The sequence below is a fragment of the Lichenostomus cassidix genome, chromosome 1Aa (genome assembly GCF_008360975.1).
Source record: "Lichenostomus cassidix isolate B80296 chromosome 1Aa, HeHo_3.0, whole genome shotgun sequence".
NCBI classification, from domain to species: Eukaryota; Metazoa; Chordata; class Aves; order Passeriformes; family Meliphagidae; genus Lichenostomus; species Lichenostomus cassidix.
This window is the reverse complement of record NC_139480.1, coordinates 53,214,085-53,238,885: the sequence shown is the minus strand read 5'-3', so window position 1 is coordinate 53,238,885 and position 24,801 is coordinate 53,214,085. Positions and strand designations below refer to the sequence as shown.

The 24,801-nt window shown below is 39.5% G+C and overlaps 1 protein-coding gene across 5 annotated transcripts in view; it reads right to left on the bottom strand.

Moving 5' to 3' along the window:
* The window catches only part of SCUBE1 (signal peptide, CUB domain and EGF like domain containing 1), a 181,067-nt gene that overhangs the window by 33,597 nt on the left and 122,669 nt on the right, over window positions 1-24,801 (bottom strand). For all 5 annotated transcript variants that reach the window (XM_085048991.1, XM_085048990.1, XM_085048992.1 and 2 more), the window contains one exon: window positions 6,677-6,799. In XM_085048991.1, coding sequence (XP_084905117.1) covers window positions 6,677-6,799 — 123 coding nt within the window. The remainder of the gene's footprint in view (window positions 1-6,676; window positions 6,800-24,801) is intronic.

Here is a 24,801-nt window from a genome sequence, read left to right as displayed (position 1 = left end):
CACATTAAAAACACATCTGGGCCAGATTCAGCTGGAGTAACAAGCCAAGGTATTTTATGTTAGCTCACATCTACCTGATGTGGATGAGTGCATGAGCGCATCAGGGCAAAATCACAATTTCTCTAAGTGTATCACAGAAATGAGTGTTGATAGGGGAATGGCCTGAATCTCTCCATCCCTTGTTCCCATGAATCATCCCTGAACTGGCACTGACTCACCCCCTTCAAGTGGTACAAGATGACAAAGACCAGCAGTTTCCTTCAGTGTGACAGCACAGTAACTCTGCTCAGTACAGTAGCCTTCTCTTTATATATATAAAATATCCATAAGGGAGAGCAAAATGAAGCCCTGAATATTTTCTCTGACTGCTGAAGACCTCTAACTTAGAGCAAATGCACATGGCACACTCAGGCAAAAGTCAGTGAGGGCTATGCAAGCCTGCTTGCTCCTCCCTCCACACAGCAAACACGCTCTGTGGGATCCCCACTGCCACTTCCCTCCCCATGACACAGGCAGCAGCAGCTTCATGGCTTCCTAGTGCTCTCCACCTGCTACAGTTCAGTCCTGACCATGAGGGTGACAACCTCTGAGAGCCTTGTGAGGGTTCAGCTAAAAATGTATTTTAGATATTAAGACAAAACCCCACCCCAGGCAGTAAAATTTCTGCTGATACCCTTTTTATGCCATCTCATCTGGCTTGAAGCTGCATGTTATTGCCACTTCAGAAAGAAAAGGAAGGCTGAAGAATGTTATTTTTATTAAACATTTGCTTTTCTATCTATTTAATGATGGAAGAAAAGGCAAGAAAGGGGGTAGACCAACAACGAAACTTGCCAGCCTTTCCACTGGCAAAACCATGTTGATGCATTGAATCTGAGGGGCCAGATGCTCCAGCCCTGACTGCTCAGGTGTGTTTTGTTACCTTAGATGAGTGATTGTCCTGTATAAATCAATGCAAGGGCTGTATCCTAATGCTGGGAACTTCATCAGGTTATGTGACTTGGACAAGGCCGGTTGTTTTATTGGGTTACATGACCAAATGTGAGTGAGAGGTCACTGCCATGTAACCCAAGGCTGCAAATCTCTTTGGCTATTTTTTATTTTTTAATTTGGTTTCTCTGTGTCAAAGATGGCTAGCGATTCAGTGCTGCTGCTGCTGTGGATCCACTGATTTACTTGGGATTAAACTGGTCCTGTACATCCATATTTATCTTCAATGGTTCCATACAGAAGAGTATAATGCAATCTTTGTAGCTAATCTTTATGGGCTTCTTTAGGCCAAAAATAATTCCCACAAACACTTTCTATCTGTCCTTCCCTGTATGATTAATCCCTCATTTCATACCCATTTTCAAAATGGAGATACCATGCCGGGATATTCAAATCTTACCCTGGGAAGGCAAACAGTGCATATTTTGTACAATAAGTTAAAAGGTGGGCATTTTGAGAGGTAATTACCTACCCAGTTAATAGGCCAATGTTTCAAGAGCAGGCCTGCCGGATCCTTGGATCATAGACAGCTACTGTGTTTTTCAAGGTGCTATTTTTCTTCCTCTCATTCTGGGATGAAAGAAAGCTTCCCTTGACAGTAGGCATTGGGAGCCCTATGTAAAGTATCCCTCTACTAACAGATATGTATATATGTAAAACAAAACCAAATTAAAAAAACAGGAAACAAACAAACAAACAAACAAACCCCCCCACCCAGAGCTGGACAATGTTTGAGGTGTACTGCAGGACAGCACTGCAAAATGCTGGCAGAGTTACTAAGGAAATTGCTTCAATATCTGCTCACAGCATCACTGCTCTAGCCATTACTTCCAGTTGTTCCACTCCATGAGCATCAAGTCTGGAGAAACACTTGTCTGGAAGTGAAGCTGAGAAGAGAGGAAAGGGGGTACAGTGGGGCACATAAGAAGCACATTTGTTTTAAATGAAAGAGAGCTACAAATATCAAGTATGATATCATACAAGTATGATAGTGCATATGCTCATGTCTTGTAGTGAGAGGGAAAACCACCTCAAATGAGCTTTGCTTGGACTTCTGTTAGACAGATTTGTAGCTATCCAAATCTAGCAAAACATGCCCATAGAAAATCACTAGAGGGAAAATTCAATTATTCATGAAGCAATGGGGCAAATTCTGTTTGGGATTTCTTATTGTAGAAACATGCATCACCGAATCTCCTTTGGAAAGACACCAGCACTATCAACAGCAGACTGAGAGACCCTGTGTTCCAGTGCCTGGCTACAAAAGGGTCAATTGCTTTTGTTTAAAATCTGCTAGGAAGGCAGTAAAGAATAACCAACAGTCAAGCAGGCAATACTTCAAAGCAAATAAAAAATGCTGTCATCTATGGCCGTAAAGAAGGCCCAAAAAAGCCAGATGGCCCATGCAGGTAGTCCACATGCCCTGGAGGTACTGTTCCCTTGTGGACAGTCATTTCCTTTTATTACAGTGGCTGTATCGATTCAAATGGTTGGTGAGAAGACTTTATCATGTCTGTGATATCATCAAGCCACACTTAAGACTGTTCTGGATGCTGTAAAGTGGACCAGAATGATGCAAATGCCTTGAGCTTTTGCCCCCTGCAAAAGCTTAAATTCCTCAGCGTGGGAGGATTTGTCTCTATTTTGAATTGAGGTGGCGGGAGGCAGACGGTGAGTGTGGATTTAACAGACCAAAGTATTACATGTTGATCACTGGATGTTCCCACTAAAAGCACTTTTTTTTTCTCAAGGTAACGCATCTTTCTATCTCTTATCACCCCCTGGAAAGATTTATGACAAATGTGTGGGCTGTCTCTCATTGTCTTGCTTTGCAAAAAGCAATTCCTGGAGCAGGACGAGAAAATTATTTATGATAGAATTTCACACATTTTTCTGGGTGCTTAATGAAGCTTGAACTTGAGTGGAGCAGAGAGACTGCTTATCGTTGATTTTTTTTTTTTTTTTGAGATCACTGCACAACAAACAGAAACTGAATAAGCAATTAAGTTAACTGGCTTTAAAACTCATACTGGCTGAGGACTAAGGTAATTATGTCTGAGCTTACACATATTCCTTGCAGCTTCATTTGACTGCAGCAAGTCTTGCCTACTTGCTTGTTACCAATGTCATTCTAGAACTGATCTGAGTCGTAGTCCTTCTATTAATTAACAAAAAGGTTACAAACACAAGCTCTCCTTGCTATAAATATAGCTATGTTATTTTTATTACATGTTGAAAGGAGATGCAGACCTGTTTTGCCAGGTTTATACAGACAGATCCAACTGTTTCTTCCTGCACCAAAGAATTTACAATACGTTAGACTTAAGGGGTCAATTAAAGTAATACACAATAGATGGGTTTGGTATTGTCATAGAGTGATTTCACTGTCAAAGGGGAAGAAAATCTATTTTTAAGTCTGTGTGAAAAAAGAGACTCTGGGAAAACAGTATCAGACTCCATAATATTACTGGCAGGGCAGAATGGATTCTTCCCCTTCTGGGTTACAAATAAGTTTCCTTTTAAATGGCTGGAATGCAGGGGAGGGGAAAGGAAGGGAACCCCCCACATTCTCCTTGTCTGACAAGGAGCCACAGCGTGAGAACCACTCCCTAGAAGAAGTAATCTGTGATTGACAATGGTTTTCTTTGCAGCCAGGGCTAAAAATGGTCTATCTGTAAACAGACAAATGCAGAACATTTTAAGGCTCTTTCCAAATGCAAGTGCTGCTTACACAAGCACTCAACATGCAGGGTGGCACCAACAGAGCGAGAAACTGAAAAATCAAGGAATTCTCATATAGGGATATGAGCACAAACACAAGACAAAAAGAATACCTTGTAATGGGCAAATTAGGAGGAGCAGATTCACAAAAACTGGAGGTTTACTCTCTGGGCAGGCCAGGCATTTCTATGTGTGACGTTAGGCAAGCTGTTATATTTGGCTTCACCCTTCCTGCCTAAAAACTGAAAAAGAAATATTTTCCTCTTCACAGAGAGGATGAATGTATGGAAGGCACTTGGTACGATGGGGTGGGAGCTCTGCAAACAATCAGAACAAAGTCTGCGACTGATACAATTTCCCTGTAATCTCAAAGTCAGCTCTGAGGTCTACAATGAAAGGACATGAAGGAAATTAGGTGAGGTGGGACAACTTCAGCATTTCACAGGGAATACGAAGGAACATTTTTTATTGAAACATGTAGAATTGCCTTGTGCTGATACTAATGATGAACACGTTTGGAGATGAATGCTCCATTCACTGGGGAGGCCACCTGAACGAAATGGGACCCAGTTCCAAACAATGTAGACTTCTAAGGTCCTAAATGAATGTTTTGTAAACATGTTGATTAGTAACTGAAAGAAATCCTTATTTTAAAAAATGAAAACCAGAGGAGAATGGCAATGTTGACAGAAAGATCATAAATCATGGAAACTCTATTATGAATCAAAACAACAGATGTAACATGAACAACAGCATCTTTTATAAACAGAAATTAGACTGTTCTGTTTCACTCATTGGAAAGGCTAATATGCCTAAAATAAATTTCCCTGAATCTATCATTAATGTTTTACGGTCAGTGTTGACCAGCTGTTACAAAAAACAAAACGTGGATGATTTATATCCCAGAAGAGTCAATAACCCCAAACCACACTTTCCTGACAGACCTGACATTAGAACCTCTAACCACGTCCCCTGACTATATTCTTCTCACAGTGGAAGAAGCAAAGTACAGGTGATTCATACATCAGGGATTTCTTGCTTTATATTCACTTTCCTACTCTCTTTATTAGCAGGCATACTGACTGCCTGAGTCACCAATTATCACCTTAAGCACCAGATGGGAACTAAATTATCACAGTGATCCCTCCACAAAGCAGGCATTACACCATATTTGCTGGGGTCTGAATACCTCAGACTTCAAAGAGGAAATGACTTTGTCCTCCCCATCCCACGGCATGAAGAACCAGTGTTTCTGGGACTGGAGGAACATGTCCAGCCCAAAAATTCTCTGGAATTGCACTAATGGGCACTAATTCTCTGGAATTGCACTAATTCTCTGGGCTTGCACTAATCTATCTGTCACAGCAACAGATAAGCTACAGTTTACTAATCAAAGTATTGTGTACAGGCAAGACTGAGTGCCTGCTCTTCCTCACTGACACTGGGAAAAGCAGGATAGTCAGATCATGGTGATACTTCCATGTCGGATCACAGGAGAGAGAGAGAAGATCAGCTACTGCTTTAGTCCTTGCATGGTGTGTATTTTTACCGGTGACTCTCTCATTCTGGAGCTCTGGTACATGAAGAAACAAAACTCACTTGAACAACATTTACAGAGCTGCTTCTAGATTCTCACTATCATCACAGAAACCTGATTATTTACAGGGAGCTGTTAAAGCCTAGTATTAAGACTGCATAGCAAACAAAAAAAATTTGCACCAGCTCTTGCCTAACTTTTCTCGAGTTTTTCCCTGGTGTAATAACAATTAGTTCAGTGGTGAAACCTCTGACTGATACCCCAGTAAGAGCATGACATTACACATGAAATTCAAGAACAAGGAAGTCTTCCTAACCATCTCTAAATACATCATGAAGGGAACGTTTCTTTTTAATATTCTGTCCCTCTTTCTAGCACGTAAATCAACAACTGGCAACTTCCCCTGGTCTGACATGATTCTACAGTGCTATTTCTGCTGAATAATGTGGTACTAGCTGTGCTACTCTCAGCTCTTTCCAACCTTTCACTAACTCCTTTGTGCCTGATCACACAGTCAGGGAGGAGTTCTTGGCTTCTCAAATGATGGATGGAAGTACCAATGAGAAGCAATGGAAAAATTCTGAATGACGTATATATCTTCAGATCTTGGTTTCTCTTTTGTGGATTAACAAACAAGGCTCTAAAATACTGTTTTGAACTTCATCATTTTACTTCTTCAAAATCCATGCAAATAATCACGTATTAATAAAATGGCAGTTTCTGCACAAAATTTTAATTGAATACATCATCCTTCCCTTTCTCTCTCTATTGATGCATGCTCATCTTTCTATTTTTTTCTAGGAGTTTTTAAAAGAGTAAAGCTGCAGAGCTCAAATGTCATTTCTCCAAAGGTCAGTACTTGGAAATGGTTATGCATTTAATTAGTCATAGAATACGTAACATCAGATGACTTAGATAACAAATCATGACATGCATAGCAAACGATACAAAACACATTTCAATTCTCACAAAACACCACCATTATGCCTTCATAAACAGCTTCTGTTGGCAAAGGTGAGATCACAAATTAGACTCTTTTTTTTAGTTTAAATCTTGCAAATGCTCTATTACAGTCAGTTACTCTAAACGACCCTGGTCTAAATAAGAGAAGCCTCTGTCCCATTAAGATCATAGCAAATGAGAGGATTTGAACATAGGACTCTTTGCCAGAGGCTATTCCACTTGGATTTTTATACTCCAGCAGGACACTGGCATTCCTACTACTAAAAACATTGAAACAAGACATTTCCAATAATCTTCTAATCTCACCTCAGGAAACAGAAATATCACAGTTTTTTTCTAACCTTACTTCCTATGGCAGTACAATTAAAACCTGCAGTACAAATGACTTAAGTACAAAAAAAAAGAAAAAAATCCAGTGGAAATAACATCCTCATTATATAAAGAGTAAGGTTAATGAAGTATTACCTTGGCAGGTCCTTTCATCTGTGAGCAGTTTATAGCCTTTCTGGCAGCTGCACTCAAAGCTGCCAACCGTGTTTCGGCAGAAATGGTCACAGCCACCATTATTTACCAAACACTCATCAATATCTGCAAAGAATGAACAGCCAAAATTTAGTTCATGATAGTAATTCAGTCATTCAGGGCAGGAATACAGGAATTTACTCAGAACCCCAAGGAGGCTGCTGTCCCTGTTAGGAACCAGGCTGGTCAGACATGACCCTTCCCAGACCTATCTCACAAGGCTTACAAGGAGAGCTATGGGCTGAGCTTGAGCTGTTCAGGAGACAGAGGTATTTCTCTCAGAACTGGCACTAACAGATGACCCAAGCTGAGGCACTTTGGTGTTAGAGAACATTCAGGGAAGCTTCTCTGCAGATGTAGTGCTCTGCCTGATGGCAGACTTCAACCTGTGAAGGACGTGAATCCTTTTACTTTGTATAGGAACTATCAAAACATAAGAACACACAGAAGAATTGAAATAATAACAAACATGAAGTAAAAGATACTTGAAATCTGAAGAAATACTTCTCTTATCCTTACACAAACAAATGCAAGGACACATTTTTTTCAAAATTAGCATTATATGATAGTTTGGTCATTATTCACTTACACACAATGTCACTCATTTTCACGTGTCAAACTTTTTTTCACTTGGTATAGCAGAAAAGGATCTAACTGTGAGTGCGTGTGAAATGTTGCTTCTTCAGTTATTCTGAAGACAGAGGAGCTATTATCTTTATTTGAAAGCCATATATATATAGATGTATATGAAGGAGAGGATTAATGGCTCTTACTTTAAATAATGATTACAAGTGGACTGATGAACTTGGTAAGATCTCTGTTCTGAATTTCAGACTGAGGATTCTACTTTCTGCCCCTTTTGACTTCTCCCAAAGGTGCTGAAAAACTGGAATAACCAGTCCCTTTTCCAATCCATAAAAGGTTGTGCAGTAAGTATATAATAGGCCATAAACCTGATTTGAAATACAGAACATCTTTCCATCCTTCCTCAATTATAAAACCATGGATCCATGTTTATTTGAAAAAGAAAAAATAAAAAAGAAAAAAACCTTTTTTTTTTTTTTCAGGAGAAGAATAGTGCCAAAAATAGCTGTTTTTATGAATGCAAACAGTGAACAAGTAATATGACATTAAGCCTTGGCTGCCTACTTCTAGAACTGAAAACAAGATCTTTCTGGAAACTAAGTGGAGAGTGATGTTTCCTTTTGAAAAGCTTCTTGCTGGAAGAGCTTTGAAACTTTGAGGTAACAGCTGGCCATTTAAAGAGCAAATCTTCCAAAATGCAAATATAGATGCCAAAAGGTCTAATATATGGAGATAGAAACTTGTCAAAACCAGGATGATGATGGTGAATGAAGGGCATGTGTTAAAAATTATTTGAATTTAGGAGGACTCTTAGTGACAGTCATTCATTAACTTTTGGAAACATATGATTCCAACATGGGAAACTGGCACGGCACTTACCACATTTCTGTATGTAAAATATAAACAGCAGCAAGAGGAGTGAGGTGGTAAATCTGAAAATCCTAACAGCTGAGAGGCAAATTCAGTCATTCTGAACTAGTACTTATTACTTTTGTGCTTGGTTCTGCAGAGGAGTGGCTTTTGCGTTCAATCCAAGTGAGAGGGTAGATTGTAGGCAGCAGCTGTGGAACGCCCTGAATGCTTTGCACAAAGCCAGCTCAAATCTTTGTGTCTCAGGTGATGAAGTTCTCAAAGTGTTCTGAAATCAGGAGTCATGATTGTTGTCTGTGGTCTTTCTAGCATTTGGCTGGCCAAGAACAGAAACCCCTGGGCTCCCAACCTGATAAACCTGGTGAAGAACACACTGAGGGTCACTCCATGCAAAACCAGGAGACTGGAGGCAGTAACCCATTTGGTTCCAGCTGTCATCACCTGCACAGGTCAAGATCAGTGGTGAAAACACAAGAATTTTTGGCCCAATTCCTGCAGCCTGGCATTTCCTTTTGCAGAAGTGACTTCTCCCAGCTCCCCCATGTGCAACTGCGACTGTGCTGATGGATTACCACAGAAGGTCCCATCCTTTTGCAAAACACAGGTGCACCTAACTAGAACTTAGCTTGTCCTGACAAAACTGTGGGACAAAGGCAATTGTGAATTAAAATTACTAATACGTTATGCATTGTAAACACACAGAACAGTCATCCATCATGAAGAAGATATCTTTTACCCATGATAAGAACAACATGACCTTTGGGCTACTCTGCTGCCTGAGACTGATTGAAGTAGAAATTACTAGCAGCCTGTCAAACACCATTCTGGAGTAATGATTGATGTTTTAAATGATGGCCCCTGGATTTCATGTGCTAAATTCCAAATTCCAGTCTCTTTTCCGGGTCTCCAAAGACCATAAGAGGCAGAAATGAAACACTGCTGGCATCACAGTACAGATTTTAGGCTGTTAATAACTGTAATTCCACTGACAACGCAGCATATTAGTTTTACACCAGAAATTCTTAGGAATAATTCTGAACCAGGATCTGGGTAAAACCTGGGAGAGTCCACAGGAAAAGAAAGTATTTATTCATTTCTTCTAACTGGAAAACATGACATGACCTTTTGAAACCAGGACCATCAAAACAGAATAGAGGTCAAAACTGTTAGCTGCAAAAACATTCTAAATAACATAAACAGTGCCAATGTCTCTGCTTTCACTGTATTTCTTTCCATGGCCATAGCAAGACTGACGAGGCATGTAAAAATTATTTCACTCTGTGGAGAGCAGTACATTGCTGCATTTCACTTGGAAGAGAGCAGTGTCCAATCGCATGTATCACGTCTAACTGGTTTATAGAAATTGCACCAGGTCTGTATCCCCACTATTTTTCTTTCCTTGGCTATAAATAATTTCTGTTATGAGCCATGTGAAAATAAATTATTCCACTGTGTGAGAAGGTGAGGCCCCATTTATCTTTAAACTCACTGGTACCCAACTTTGTCAAGTGCCTCTTTGGACTTCACAGAGGGTAAGCATGTTTGCTTCTCACATAGGGAAAAAATACACAGTGGAAACCCATCATGGTGCCTCTTCCAGTTTTGCCATTATTTAGTCAAATATTCCCCTGCTATTGTTGGGACTGTTTGTGCAGGAGGCATAAACCTGCTGTCTTCAAACATAATTCTCAAGTGGCTCCTTGTGATGCAGGTTGCAGAACAGCTCCAACTTCCCACAGGCTCTGCTCCCCTTTATCCTCAGGAATGCAAAAGGATGTAAAGAACTGTATTCCTCCATGGGGGTTGTACCTAAAATGCCCTGATGATGCTGTGAGAGTAATTTCAGACTAGGAGGTCTGATGGGCTTTCAGTGCATTGGCAATAAAATCCCGAGGGATATCTCCTAATGCAGTAGGTTGATGTTGTTAAATGATACCTTGCTCATACAAGCCAATGATCTGCTACAAATACCATCTGATGTGGTGAGTACAAATGGGACACATGCAGATATGAAAATGCAGTCCAATGAGAAATCACAGAATCATTAAAAATGATGCTAAAAAATGCCAGGTGAAGGTATGGTGTGACAGGCAGGGCACTCAAGCCTTCAGTTAGCTCAGAAAATTCTGTTAGCTCATTCAATTCCCATGTAATTAAATACAAAAAAACCCCCAAAGATAAGATTTACACCAAGGTAGCTAACACCTTTTTAAAAGTTGCAATATTTGAGAAAAAAACCCCCAATTGCACCTATTTGTCTTGAGATGGAGCTGAGCAACACCATCACAAAGGCTATGCGTCCATGTGAACCCAGAAACAAACCCTGGGTTGTCTTGCTGAGCACAGAGTGGAGAATTTCCACTCAGCGTCTGCGACTCCCTGCCATGTGATGTGCAGGGCTGAAGGAAGCCCAGGCTGGCAGCAAATCCCACTAGCAAAGGCCTGGCAGCCTTGTGGCGTTTGCTAACAAGTCACAGTTCTGGCACACGCATCCAAGCAGTCTTTTACAATGCCCTGTCTTTGCACTTATTTACCCAAATTCTCCATTTTCTTTTGGACACTCAGAAGATATTTTCAGAAGAATGGAGGGCGCAATCATTTTTGAAGAATGAAGGAGAAATAAATATCTCTAATATAATAGATGATCCTATTTTTTTCTGAGGATCTCAATATGAGGGAGGCAGTGGAATCAGCTTTTAAAAAAGCTTTTCAGCTTTAAATAAAAGTATAGAAATTCAGATGCTTTGTGCTAAGTTGCATAGCTACAATTTGACTAGGCTAAACAGGCAGACTGTTATTTTTCTTTTCATGATCTTGTGAAGATTAGCGGGAATGCCTGCTCCTGTTCCATTTGCACCCTTTTAAAGTGCTGCTCAGTGTAATTCATATTTGGAAGGAGCTGGTTCTGATCAGGGTGCATGTAGGCACTTGTGTGTGCACATATAAACCCACAGAGATTTGCCTTGCTGCATACAAGTCAGGGAACAAATTAAAAAGTAGGGATTTTAGGAAACTTAGAACTTAACATTTCACATAAGCTGCTTAAAGGCAACTGAAAGGGTAATCAACATGCAATCTTCACTTAGCTGTTGAACAATTAAGGAGATGGAGATTTCCAAAGCCTCATCCCAGGCGGAAGTGAGGGTTCTCCTTTCAAAGGCTGGACAAATATTTGAACTGATTGTGTCTGTCTAATCCTTTGCAGATTTAAAACACTACCTAGCTCCAGGAAAATAATATACTCCCAGACCAACCTAAAATAATTACAGAAACTTCATAACCTTCTTATTTTTAATAATGAAAACCAGCATGCTGGAATTAGTAATGGTATTACCAGTATACAGTGGGCATCAATAGAAATATATTTTCCATAAGGTGGGCTAGTTTGCTAGTTCTTTTTATTCCCTGATTTCCTAATTTTCCCTTGCTTTTCTTTCCTTGTCCTTTCTCATGCTTCTACAAATCACCACTGTCCCCTAAGCCTAGGAGCTAGTGTTGCCTTGTTGACACAGATATTAATTCCCTGATGCATACAGACCACAAAGTATTTTATAAAGCAGCCACAAAACTTTCTAAGCCCATGCCAGAGGTGGGGAAATAGAGGAAGAGAAAAACAAACTCATCCACACTTGACTCCAAGCCCAGTGTACAACTCAGCAGGTTCCCCTGGGGTGCCAATCAGCACAGGCTTGCACAAAACACCTTGTTCTACATGCTGTTCTGTGTCACAAATATTACAGAGCCACCAATGCTCAGACTGCAATTATTTTTATATTTGCCTGCCACTTCACAATAAAACTTGTAAACTCAGGATTAATGGAAGCATAAGCTAGCAGGCTCCACTTGCAATACTCTAAATATAATATTTCATAGCATCTTAAATAACATGTGCCAGGGATATCTCACTAAGGTAGAAAGATAATTTCATATCCCCAGCTTCACTGGATCAGTGCCACTATGAGAAAATCTAAATCAAAGTAGAACATAGGCACTGCTGTTCCCTCCAGAAGCATCAAACCAGCTGTTACTGGTTGGTTACTTTGCAGGGAGTTTTAAGTCCTAATTCCACATTTACAATGCATTTATCCAACACTCTGGGCAAGGTAAAGTACTTCTGTGCTTTACTTCATCTGTAAAATTGGGGATTGTCAATTATCACTTGGTATTTCCAGGATCAATACTTTAAAATGCACTCTTACTGAATAAGGCACTGTGAATCAAAGGCATTTGCTGTCGAATTTTTTAAGACAAATTACAGTTGTTTTTAACTTCTGGTCTGGGCTTCAGAATGGTTTGATCCAGCAGCATATTCCACGCTGGTAAAGCTTTGCACAGGAGGATTTAGTGAATGTCTGCAGGACCGTTAGGGCCGTGTTTACTTCAGGAAGTACAATTGCTGTTCCACCACCCTACCTGACACTGAACAGTTCATTGCCTCTTGCATGTTTCAGGGAGGAATAACTGTATTTATGTAGTGCCTTCTACTTGAGGATTTCAAAGGCCAGCAGCTTCTTATCTTCATCATATTAAAGCTACACAACACTTTTTGCAGGAGAGGTACATTTAATTAATTCTTGTAGAACAAATGGGAAACTGAGGCAGGTAGGATAGTGTGTGACTTGGCTGCATCAGATAGCTACAAAACGAAATAAAGCATATATTACAGCACCTCTAATTTGACTTCTGCGCTTCAACAACATCCTCATTTTCCCTCCCACGGTGCTAATTAACTGTAAAGTATGATAGTCATTACTGAACTGAAGTTCCACCAAGTAGCAAATGAAGATTCTCTGTTTAATTAGCTTTATAGCTACGTTGTGGGACGAGGCATTTTCCTAATTAACAGGATTAAATCTAGACTGGGCAGACAGGAATGAGTGTAATTAAAATTTAATCTCCCTCATCCTGAAAACAGGCTGCCCACAAAATAGGGAGCTTTGTGTAAATGCTCTTAGAGCACAGAAAGGTTGAGGCAGGTTTCAACACATTTCCCTCATGTCACTTTCTCAATTTTCACCTGTTATCTTTGAAATTTCACGAAGAAACCTGTCTTCTAACACAGATGGTAATCTGTCACATATGGATTTAGGTGTCAGCTATTCTCCTCCAGGACATATCCACTCTGACATTATCCACCAACCAATCAATAAAAGAGTCTGCCAGGCTGCCAAGAGATCAATCACCTTGTAAAACAAACATTATGTCCTATTATTTTCTTATTACAGTTAATTAGATATATAAAACACAAAAACCTTTGCAAGTGAAAAAACTCAGAAATGCTGTCATAATAGGTTAGGCCCAGATTTCTCATTTGTAAAAGGGAAGGGATTTACTAAATCTAATGTGAAAAGAAAGGATTTTCATTTAAAATTTTTGCTGAACACTGAATTCTTTTCTAAACTTAAAAACATGTTAGTGCAATGCTATGAACCCAAACAGTGCAAGCTGTCTGAGGCTGTGACACCAGAATGTGAAGGGGAATGGAGATATAAAGATACAGACTGATAGTCTTTTACTGTCTAGGCTGAGCTAAATGCTGAAACTACTCCTCCTCCCTGCCAAAGGAAAAGATAAACCACCACTGGAATCCCAGGAAATCAAACTTGTTTTCCTCCTCCTGTAACATTTTATCAATCAAAATGCTTTTGTCAATCAAAATGCTTTTTACAAAACACTGGAGAGGGAAAAGTAAATGTGCTGTTAAGACTCCCGTGTGTACCTGGGGACACCAAAGAATGTCTCTCTGTTTTACAGAGCATGGGGAAAATACAGGACATCAAATTCTGGGAAACTGCTGTACCTGTGGCCATGTGAGTGAGTACAGGCAGATCTGGAGGCTGTGGTTAAAACAGTGACAGAGAAGTCTGCAAATACATTGGGCTGACTACTTACCTACCTTAATTATTCACACAGCCACTGCCACCAGAATAATTCTATGTGTAATGTTTATGCAGGAGGAGCCAGAAGAACTAACTGGGTTGCTGCAGGTTACACACAATAACAAGAATAAAGGACTTAATACAGTGTTTCTTAAGGTGTAAATCGGACAAAATTGTGGGGCTGACAACCCTGGGCATTTTCTCTGTGCTAGGGTGTCACTAAAAAACAAAGCTTGGCTCTTATATTTTTTCCATATAATCTGAATGAAGAGCAAAATGGCAAGTGAGATAACTGCACTACTGGACTAAGACACAAGAATCCCCAGATTTAGTGTATTAACTCAATTTACATTTACTCACAGTTGTTTTCATTTACCCCCTTGGAACTACCATCTGCTCAGGAAAGCTCTGTGCTTATTTCCAAGAATCTCAGTTTGCTTCTGGAAAAGTGTTTAATCAAATAAAACTGATATTAAGGACAGTTAAAAATATTGATGCTCTCTAAAATCACAGTGAAACTATGCTAGCTTTCCTGGGATAAAGCTACTCCTTCTGAAAGGGGCAGTTGAATAAAATCAGCCCATGATAATTTAAATCGCTCTTAATGAATCAAAAAAATTTGGATGCTGACCAAAAATTAACTCTCCAAAAAGTTCTGAAGACACTTCAACCAACCAGGGATCTGTTCTGTACAAGACAGATCCATCACTGAGAGCAGGATCTAGTAATATAAAAAAACCCCCAAGCTCTATTTAATGATGGAAAAAGCAATGATAAAATAATGAAAAAAATACTCTAGGTTTTGAATGTTGGCAGTTAGGATTATGTGAGTACTCAACTCCCAAGTAACAGAAAACACAGCACACTTTTCCATAATATAGCGTGGTTGTTGATCCTCAGGGGATTTTGTATTGTTGAACAAATGCAAGGTCTTTTCAACAACTGAAATGCAAAATATGACCCTCTGAAGCATTAATTTAAAGGATTTGGCATTTTCAAAGGGGAGGTTCACGAAGACAAATAACAACTGCAAGTTTCTAGGGAACAGGGATATTGCCTAGTCATGAAAAAACCCTAACTTAGTACACATGAATTTATTTTGTGGGGATAGATGGAACCCTTGGGAGGGAATGAAACAGAATGAGTTACATGGCAGCTGACCCAAGTCTGCAATTTTTAAATGGAAGATAATTTGTTATATTATATTTGTCTGTCAAGAAGAAGTCTACAGCAGACAAATGAATTGTATCTCTTCAGGCAAAAAACCCCAAAACCCGAAAAAACAAAACCCCAAAAAAACCAAACCCAAAACCCCACCAAAAGTCAAAAAGGCAATTTGCTTAAAAGTAGGGAAGAGGCAGTGAAAATTTCACACATATTCTGGATTAAATAAATGTGCAGCACCAGTTAGAAGGATTCTGTCCTCCACTCTCTCTCTCTTCTGTTTTTCCATTCCATTTCTTTTTTCTGACAAATTTCAACTGTGTTGATATCTAAAATTTGCATTTCCTTTATTTTTTTCTTAAATTTAAAAAAAAAAAAAAGGGTTTAAAATCTGATTTTTCACCACTGTGGTCTGGAACTTCAACTATCTCTTAGGAAGTCTGAATCAAACATTCAGTCACATAGATCCTCCTCAGCGAGTCTCCAATTGCTCATTTTTCTGATCCCCTCACTAGGCTTCTGATCACTGTCACCACCTCCCACCAAGAGTTTTCTATCTTTTCTTCCCCCAAGTCCCACTCATTCACTCATTTTCTCCTGGCAACCAGCAGCTTTTCCCCTCTCCAACATCTCCTCCACTATTTATGGTTTTACCACCAGCTCTTCTGAACCTTCTCCTCAGTCAGACACTATCATCTTATCATGCACCAACAAGAGTCAAATCCCTGTTTGCTATAAAAAAAATGGGGAAAAAGTACAGAAATCTCATTTTGAGTCACCCCCCAGTCTTAGCAAGTCTTGAAACAGCTGTTTCCAGGGCAGCAGTGCTGGCCCAGATGATTGTGGTTCTCTCACTGGACATGACACAGAGCTTTCTGCTGAGCTGCTACAGCTGCCTGCTGGATGCTGTTATGTTTTCCTCACATTGGATTAATCTTGGATGGTTTTTGTCTTGAGTCCTGGATAACATTGATGCATTAGCATAAAATGACTGCAGCATCAGCAATAAGGCCTTAATGTTGGCTTCTTTAATCCACATTTAGGTGCTTTTTGAAAATGCTTTTGTAGCTACCTGGGAACTTGTGCTGTCATCCAATTTCCAAGTCTCATCCACCTCTTTGAAAACAAGCAACTCTTCTGAGAAACTGAACTTGATTATAAATCTCCCACTTGTTACTCAGTTTTCCCTCTCAATGCTGATCTTTATGACTTGGGTTTTTTTGGGACACAGATGGTCTCACATATTTTTTAGGGCCCTAGCAAACCAAAAATAACCTCAAAACCACCTCTGTAATTTAATATTCCCTTTTGGCTTTAGTCTCTCATTTGTCATTCCTATCAAATAAATTCCCTTTGTGTCTTCTTTCACCAACTACAAGTCTACCTGTTATCTCTGCAGCATGCAGATGGTTGATTCGTGTGCCACCAACTTCCCTGTAGAAGCATTAAGTGGGTCCAACTATAACCTTCTTCTTAGGGCTTCTCCAAAACGTGTGTTCTCAGAAAGTCTTGCCAGTCCTCAAGTCCTGAACAGGACCACTGTTTGCATGACAAAATTCCTAATTTTCCTCTCGATTAATGTTGGTTTTGTTACTTTTTCTTTGGTTAGGCAGACATATCTATTCTTTCATAGCATTAAATCACCCACTGGCTGCCTTTGGTTATTTGTTTGTCACAAATGCCTCCATTTTTAAAATCATATGGTTTTGTCAGAAAAAGAGGAGTATAGGGAGGGGGAAGAGACAAGAAAAAGTGATCCTTTGCTGCTGCTGCAACATCTTTCCAGAAAATCTGCTGGATTCTGTAACCAGCTGAACAGTTTGGGATTCACACAAATCTGCCTGTACCAAGAAGGCTTCCTGCCTGCTTCCTGAAAATGGCATGTGGTCTCAAAACTCTTCAACTGTGCAGAAGCACTACAAAATGGTCAGAACTTGTGTGTCAGAAGGCAATTTTAAGAAATTTCAGCTATTTTAATGGAACATTTAATTGCACATGTCATCTGTGCATCACAAATATACAGAATATTAATACTTTTGTTCCTCCTAAAAGCACTAGTCTAATTACTGGAGAACCCAAATTTTCACTACTATCGTTCTTGACATCAGTCTCACACTCAGGAATTAATTTAGGTGCTAACTTCTCATGCAAGGCAAGGATGGCCCTCTGTCCATGCAAAGACATATGGGATTTTTGGTTTTACTTTTTCCCTGTTTTTAGGATAAAAGACAGACCTCAGCCACAAGATTTGTATTTACCTTGTGATCAGCATGGACAGGGCAAAGGTGTTTTTTGTTTTGATACATTTTATTTTGATTGTGCTTATATCTGATCTCTTCTAATTTCTGATAGCTCTTTGCTTACATGGAGAGAGAAGCAAACTCAAATGGTGCTAATATTTGAACATACACTTATTTCTAGTTGCAAACACTGGGAGGGTAAGTTTTGTAGCTTGAAAGCAGAGTTGTGTAAGGAATCTGATGGAAGTAGAGTTGCTTACAATGAATTATGAAAACTAGATCTTGATTTGACTATTGGGAAGTTTACTCTTGGCTTAAGTTGATGAGAAGCAGGGAGAAAACTAGCAGGGGGAAAGAATGGCCCAAAATGAACCACTTCAGTAAACACTTAAGGGTTGTTAAAAGACAACACATATGTTAATATCTAACTTCCAAAACTCTTATGCCCTGAGTTTGGACAGTTTGTGGACTGGCTTAGACAAAGTCATTTGGCTTTGGCCTGCAAGTGAAAAAAATCAAGGCATTCTGATTCCTCTGGAGCAGGATGTTTTTCAGAGGGAGGGACACAGAAGAAAACCAGGGAGGGACTGAGAATTTGTCCTGCACTGAATTCCACATCTGAATGGACAAAACAGGCCTCTTTGCACGACTGTATTAACACTTTTTCTTACATTTTGTTTCTATCATTCAGCCCAGGGAGAGTCACTGTATTCCTTGTTGGTTAGACTCTGAGGGGAAGTGGAAAGGATAACCCAGTTCAGGGCATCCTTCAAGGCAAGTAAAATGGGTACCCTACAGGTTGGGATTAGACTCTTTCAATGTTATAAGGAGCATGTTATTGCAATAAGATATGAGTTCAGAGGGCACCAGCTGCCCCATGTTATTTCCCAAAGCACACATCTTTAAGCTTGTACAAATAGGAGGTAGTTGAGCCATATGATGTAAAACTTCTAATCCCACCAGGAATTACCAACGGCCAATGTGCTTATTTTCCCTTGGGGTCACCTATTCTTCTGACTATATTCTAGAACACAGTTCACTGAGGAATTCCTGAGAGAAGTAAAAGGCACAAGGTGCAAAATCAAATTGGATGTCCCCTGAGAGCTAATGCATAGCAGAGAGGACAAAGATTCTAGCTGGGTATCCATGGTGGGGACAGTACTGGCCTTGGGGATAAAACAAGGAATCACAGAAGGTGGAGTCTACACAAAGACCAGAGGATGACAACCTCTGTTTTAAAAATGAAACAGCAATTTTTAGTGCCTTTTCTACTGAGGTTCTTGACTTGAAATGCCATGAGCATTCAATTTTCTGAAATGTCTGAGAAATCTTCCTATAAAAAGTCTGAAGTGTATCTGAGCTATTACTTTAAAATGTTTGTACTACTTGCCACTCCCAAGAATCATGGTCGAAGTGGTCTGTGAGCCTCTTCATAGTGAGTCTAAGCACTCAAGTTTATCTCAACCTCTTTCCACGTGCGAAGTTGGACATTTTTCTTCCTACCTGAGTAGGTAAAGTCTGCTGAGAGTAATCCTGTCTTTCCCCTAGTTAATTTGACAGACTCTAACTAACATGCACACTACTGCTCTGGGACATCCCAGGGTGATCCAGCCCAGACACCTTCATTTACATGCGGCAAGCAAAGAGAAGCTACTTATCAGCTTGAAAGAAAAAGCTGCCCTCACTTCTTGTCACTAGCTTTGACTAAGGGACCATTTTCCACATGCTCCTTCCAAACCAAACTATGCATATAAGGCACCATTTCAGCAGAATGTTAACAAAATTTAATGTGCTATACGCCACATTTCTCTGGCATGAAGCAGTAACATTATGAACCAGTATTAAATGCAGAAGTACAATCACTCTATTAACTACCTAAATTCTCATAGAGATATGACACATAAGTAGATGGCCTTGGTGCAATGATCAAGGGAAATGTAATCAGAAGAAAAGGGAATAAGATAAGCAGGTCTCTGCCCTTTCTGGCTTTGCCAGATTTCCTCTTTAAAAACTCACTGCTGCTTGTAATTTTGAAGCTGACATTTGGTGGTACCACAGCACTCTAACTGCAGAGGAGGTGATGACTGTCAGCAGCTTCTTTCATTTGAGTTTATTCTTTCACACCATTCGCATGCACATTTTTTCCTTTTCTTTTTTTTTTGAAAAAGCACTGGAAAATAGTAATGGCTTGTTATGGCTAATGGCTCATAATGCTTATGTTCCTCAGAAACTCAATGTGTCTAATGTGGAGGGAGCTGAACTGATCTTTTCACGTGTGTTAAAAAAAATTCATGTTGCTAGAGAAAGGTGAGCTGGAAAAAGCTCTTTTTGCAAGCCCCAGGACCTGCTCTGGGACATACAATACAATACTTGTTGACACTAAGGCCACTGATACTCCTTTCACTGTGTGGAGCATCACAGGTATTGCACACACTGCTGATGGGAGGTGCACAGAAAGCAGACTGGGGATTCAAGCAGGAGGAGTCAGACAGCAGTGAACAGATTTGCCTCAAAATGACTGTTAAAGTTCAAACTCTTCAGGAGATAACTGAAATTCCTTTTCATTTAAAATGCTGATGCATGTGAACAAATTCAACTACGGAAAACTTTGTATTTGGGTGAGTATTTTCAGTGAAGTCTCTTTACAGCTAAGGAAAGAAACTAGAAAGATAGAACAGTGCCCAACCAAAAAAAAAAAAAAAAAAAAAATCATCGTCAATCACATGGAATCATTTGGGCCTGTCTTGCATTTTTCTCTTAGGTTTTATCTGCCTTGGTATAAACTTGACTGATGCATATGATAACAGAGGTTATCTTGCACTGGGATATATTTTACTGTCAAATTTTTACTAACATGTTAAAAAAAATTCAAATTGATCAGGAATATGAACCAAACAAAACCTGAGTTTATCAAAGGTAATCCTACTGCAAAAACATTGCATTTAGGCAACAATGGAAAAAATATCTTTTTCCATCTTATCGAATCTTATCTAATCAATCACAGTCAAATAAAGGTATTATCATAATTCAGGCAAGCTAATAGTGGATGTACCAGATGAACAACTCTATCTTGCTAATAATAAACAGTGAAAATGTGATCTGTCTGGAGTTCTTTTAAAAAAAAAGAGAAAACATTTTCAGTTTCATATGAATTGATTGTGACTGACAAGATGCAATTCTAAGTGCTTTAGTCAATTTAATCCAATTTAGAGAAAAAAACTAAAACAAATTTAAAGTAATTTCGATTAATGGAATGATGGAGGAAATCATAACTGTTCACAGATCCTCTGTAGCCAGGAAATGAAGCCAAATTGGCCAGCTAAACTGTTCACTGTGAGCTTTTCACTTAGTGTGTTCTGAATGAAAAGAGAGGGAAGCCTTCAACATCTGAGTCATACTCTCATACCAAACTGATGTCAAGCATTAATTTTAAGCATTTAATGTAATGAAACCTTTCAGTTCATATTTAACAAAACATGACATATTTTGTTTCATTGAAACTCATTCTCGAAAAAACTCTTTTCTCACAGAAACAATTCCATTTTCCAAATTTAATTCACGTTCAGGGCTTCATTTTTTTGTGTATCCAAAACTAATTTAAAATGCATTTTTCTGCTGTAACAGGCGGCAATTAAGCAAGATAAAAAAAAAGTAATTACTATGTCAAACTAGTACAGCCAATGCAAAATTTCCCTGTAATTTCAATGTAACTTTGATGCTGCTCTTTAAATGAAAATTTTCATTAGTCTCCTGCTTTTTTTTTTTTTTTTCCCCTAGATTGCTTAATGATAAAGGAGGTTACAGAGCTGAGTTACTGGACAGGTCATTCAACACTCAGGCATTTCTGAAACTCCCACCGCAGCACAGTCAGGTATTTAAGCGCCTAAGTGCCACATTTCTTTGCTGCATCTGAATGCTGAAGGATGGGGGCCTGCTTCATGGAAGTGGAGAGCCCACCACATTGCTGGGTCACCATGACAATGAGACAGCAGGAAGGAGAAATGTTTGCCATGCAGTCACATAACCCCAGCGTAACACTGCGCTGGTTAAATATGCCAGAGTGCTAAGAAGGGCTGACTTAGGGTCACACGGGGAGTAAAATGCACCATCTCTGGGTGGGGATGGCAAGGGAACTTTCTCTCTCCTAAATACAGGTCTGTGAGCTCACCTGGGCTTGGCACCCCCCCCCAAGTCGTGCACAGGAATGAATCCTGCTGTGTTTAGTCACAGCTGGTGGCACATTATGAACCTGTAATATTACGTTGTTACTAAACCCCCTGGTTTAGTAGCCCAACTGACTATCCCAAAATCCTACTGTCAAGTTCCTTCCCCTTCAGGGTGGATTGTCGCAAGATGAAAATCAAATGATCAAAAGCAGATGAAATGATGCAAACCAGAGAGTTAACTGAACAAAATAATCCACACCTTGCTATTACAAAATATCTATGGGAAATTGCAAAGTTAGGCAGCACTTAATGGATGTTCATAGAAAAGTCATAGTTGACATGCTGCCTTTGCTCTATGACCCTCAGAAATCCAGTTTCTCCTGCTTGAAAATTTTATTTGCTCTGTCATTTGACTCTAGGAGCTCAGCAAGGCCTGCAGCCTGCACAGTTCCTCTATGTCTAGGCGCAGAGTGCTGGGAAGTCGCTTTATTCTGCGCACAAGAGTGCCTGGAGGTACTGTTTCTTTGCTCAGTCCTGAGGCAGAAATGGAGCATACATATCATACACATGGTCCTACACTTTACACCATGCTAGAAGCTTGTGGCCCATCCTCTTGCTCTAATTCATTCTTAGAGAAGCCACAAAGGAAAGTCCCTGTCTCTCTCAGACATCATCTTTCGCCATCATTCTCAGTTCTTCCCTATTTTAAGTCCTGGGGGAAGAATTCTCCCTGGCTCAGCTTGTCTCCTGTAGCTGCCTTCAGGAAGATGAGCTCTATTGCTCGATTTAGTATGGCAGATGGATTTAAACAATCTTCAGAAATCTGTGCTAGGTCTAATCTAGTCTGACTTCACTCCTCTTGAACCCTACAAGATTTTTGCAAAAGCCTCCTGCTTTATCAGCTAACTAAGCTGTATTTAGAATAATTAAAACGTTGAACTGATGAATCTTCTCACTGAGGGCAGAGCAGAGCTGGATCCACGAGAAGGTCACTCAGCAGGAAGGATGCACAACACAGGGGATACTAAAAAGTGGATTGGAGGCAATGAGCAATAAGCATCGCGAGCCTCAATGTCTTTTAATCTTCAGGCTTGCTTTCTGTCTGAATTAGCTGAATTCTGTGGGATAACTTGGTAGGCATTTAAGGAAGTGACCTACACTTGTTTTGTCATGTGCAGCACAATAATGGACAGCATCAAATGAACTGAGCATCAAGCTGGGATCACCCAGTTACAATGGCAGTAGAAATGAAATAGCATTAATTAGAGGGGGAATATGGAACTCTTTCTGCCTGGAATGTCTCTTCTCTTAGCTGTCAAAAGCCTCCATGGTCTGGCTTATTAAGAGCCAAGTTGACAGGACAGCTGAAGGGAATAAAGGAACATTCTCCATTGTGTGCCAAGCCAACTGAGGGAAGACTTCAGTTCAAGTCTGATTTTTAAAAAACAGCAAAAGACTAATGAACTTTTATCCACACACCATTAATACATCTGAAGATCATCCTAACTAGACCACAGAAAACACTTTTGCTCTTATTTCCCTGCAAGATCAGGTAAGTAATGTATGTAAGGGAGAAAGAACCTGAAATTAAAAAGCTTTTCTTACTTTTCAGAAAGCAAGGCAATCTTCCACATCAGTAGTCTTCCTACGTGCTCTGCTGATACCTGTACGTATTCCATGCTAAAACTATCTCCACAACAATTCCCCCCCACCCCCAATTTTATTGACATTTGATAGAAACCAGACTGTACTTTGCATTAAAAAAAGGAGCTTGATTCTTTGAGGTACAATGAACTCTCATTTCCCACCGAACCTATGGAAGAGGTCAACCTCTTCCAAAACCACTGAAGACAGGTTCCTTGTATTACCTAGAAGTTGGAGTCGTACATTTTCCATTCTCTGATACACTGGGAAAGTGCCAGGAGAAATATCAGATTATTTAGTTGGGACTCAGTTATATACTCTTTGATTTAAATTCCAATCAGCTTCTGTGATAGAGCTATGGAATGTGGAATGTGATATTGCAAACTAAGTATAGAACAATTAGTTATGTTTAAAAGGGTTTATTTGCCGATACTCTTTTTTTTTTTTTAAGCACTTGTCTTTCCTTTTGTATGTGTACTTGCCTTTTTTTCATACTGAACAATTAATGTATTTCCCAACTACTATACAAAACCCTGTGGACGTTTTGAACAGTAAACTTTTTTTCCTATTACATGTCTATACAATGCCTAAAACAAACTAGTCCTGATTGTTGAACAGGACCGTTTAGAAATTTTAGTTATTTAGAAAAATAGTATTTTTATTTATTTATTTAAAAAATTTAACTCATTCCCTTGTAAAAAAATATGGAAGAAAAGTGTCAGTAGATTTCCATAAATCACCCATATGGCAAAAGCACATTATTGAGGAAATCACCTACAAGTGAGCTAGAATTACAGATTAAGAAATTACACTATGTCCACTTTGCAATACTCAAAAGTTCAGATGTTTCTTTGAGTCTTATTTAAGCCTCTTGAATCTAAGCAACTACATAATTTCATACAGTAGCTGCACTATGTAAGATGTCTTAGAGAGTAAGATGCCAAAATGGAGTAAAAAAATCATAGACTTTCCAATAAAAACATTATTTTTGGTCAACATTATTTACCATATTAAACCTAAACATATTAATCATTTTGCTCAACCCGCAACTGCATTTTTCACTTAATATATTAATTCTCCCTGCAATTCCTCTCAGCTTTTCTTCCAGGCCATATATCTCTACTTTCCTTTAATAGACAATGGCACATCTTTCTTCTATATTTAGAAGCATAACCTCCCTCAAAATGATGTTCTGTGAGAAATCTCACTTGGACATGCTGTGACACTCGATGGACTTGAAAACTGTGCCCAAGAAAGACAGGATACGACAGCTGCATGATCCCTGAAGATGCTTTAAAGGCCATCCACTAGATAATCCCTTGCTCTTACCACACAGACGTAAAATTGTAGCTGAAGGAAGCAGGGAACTGGGTATATGAGAAATTGGGGGCCAGTCAAATCAAGGGGAGCAAAGAAGAAAAAAATCCCAAGGAGAAAACTTGAGCTGATCACTCTTTCCTGTTCTTTTCTTTCCTAGAGAATGCAGAGGAAGGAATATGTACAAACTGACTTTCTCCCAC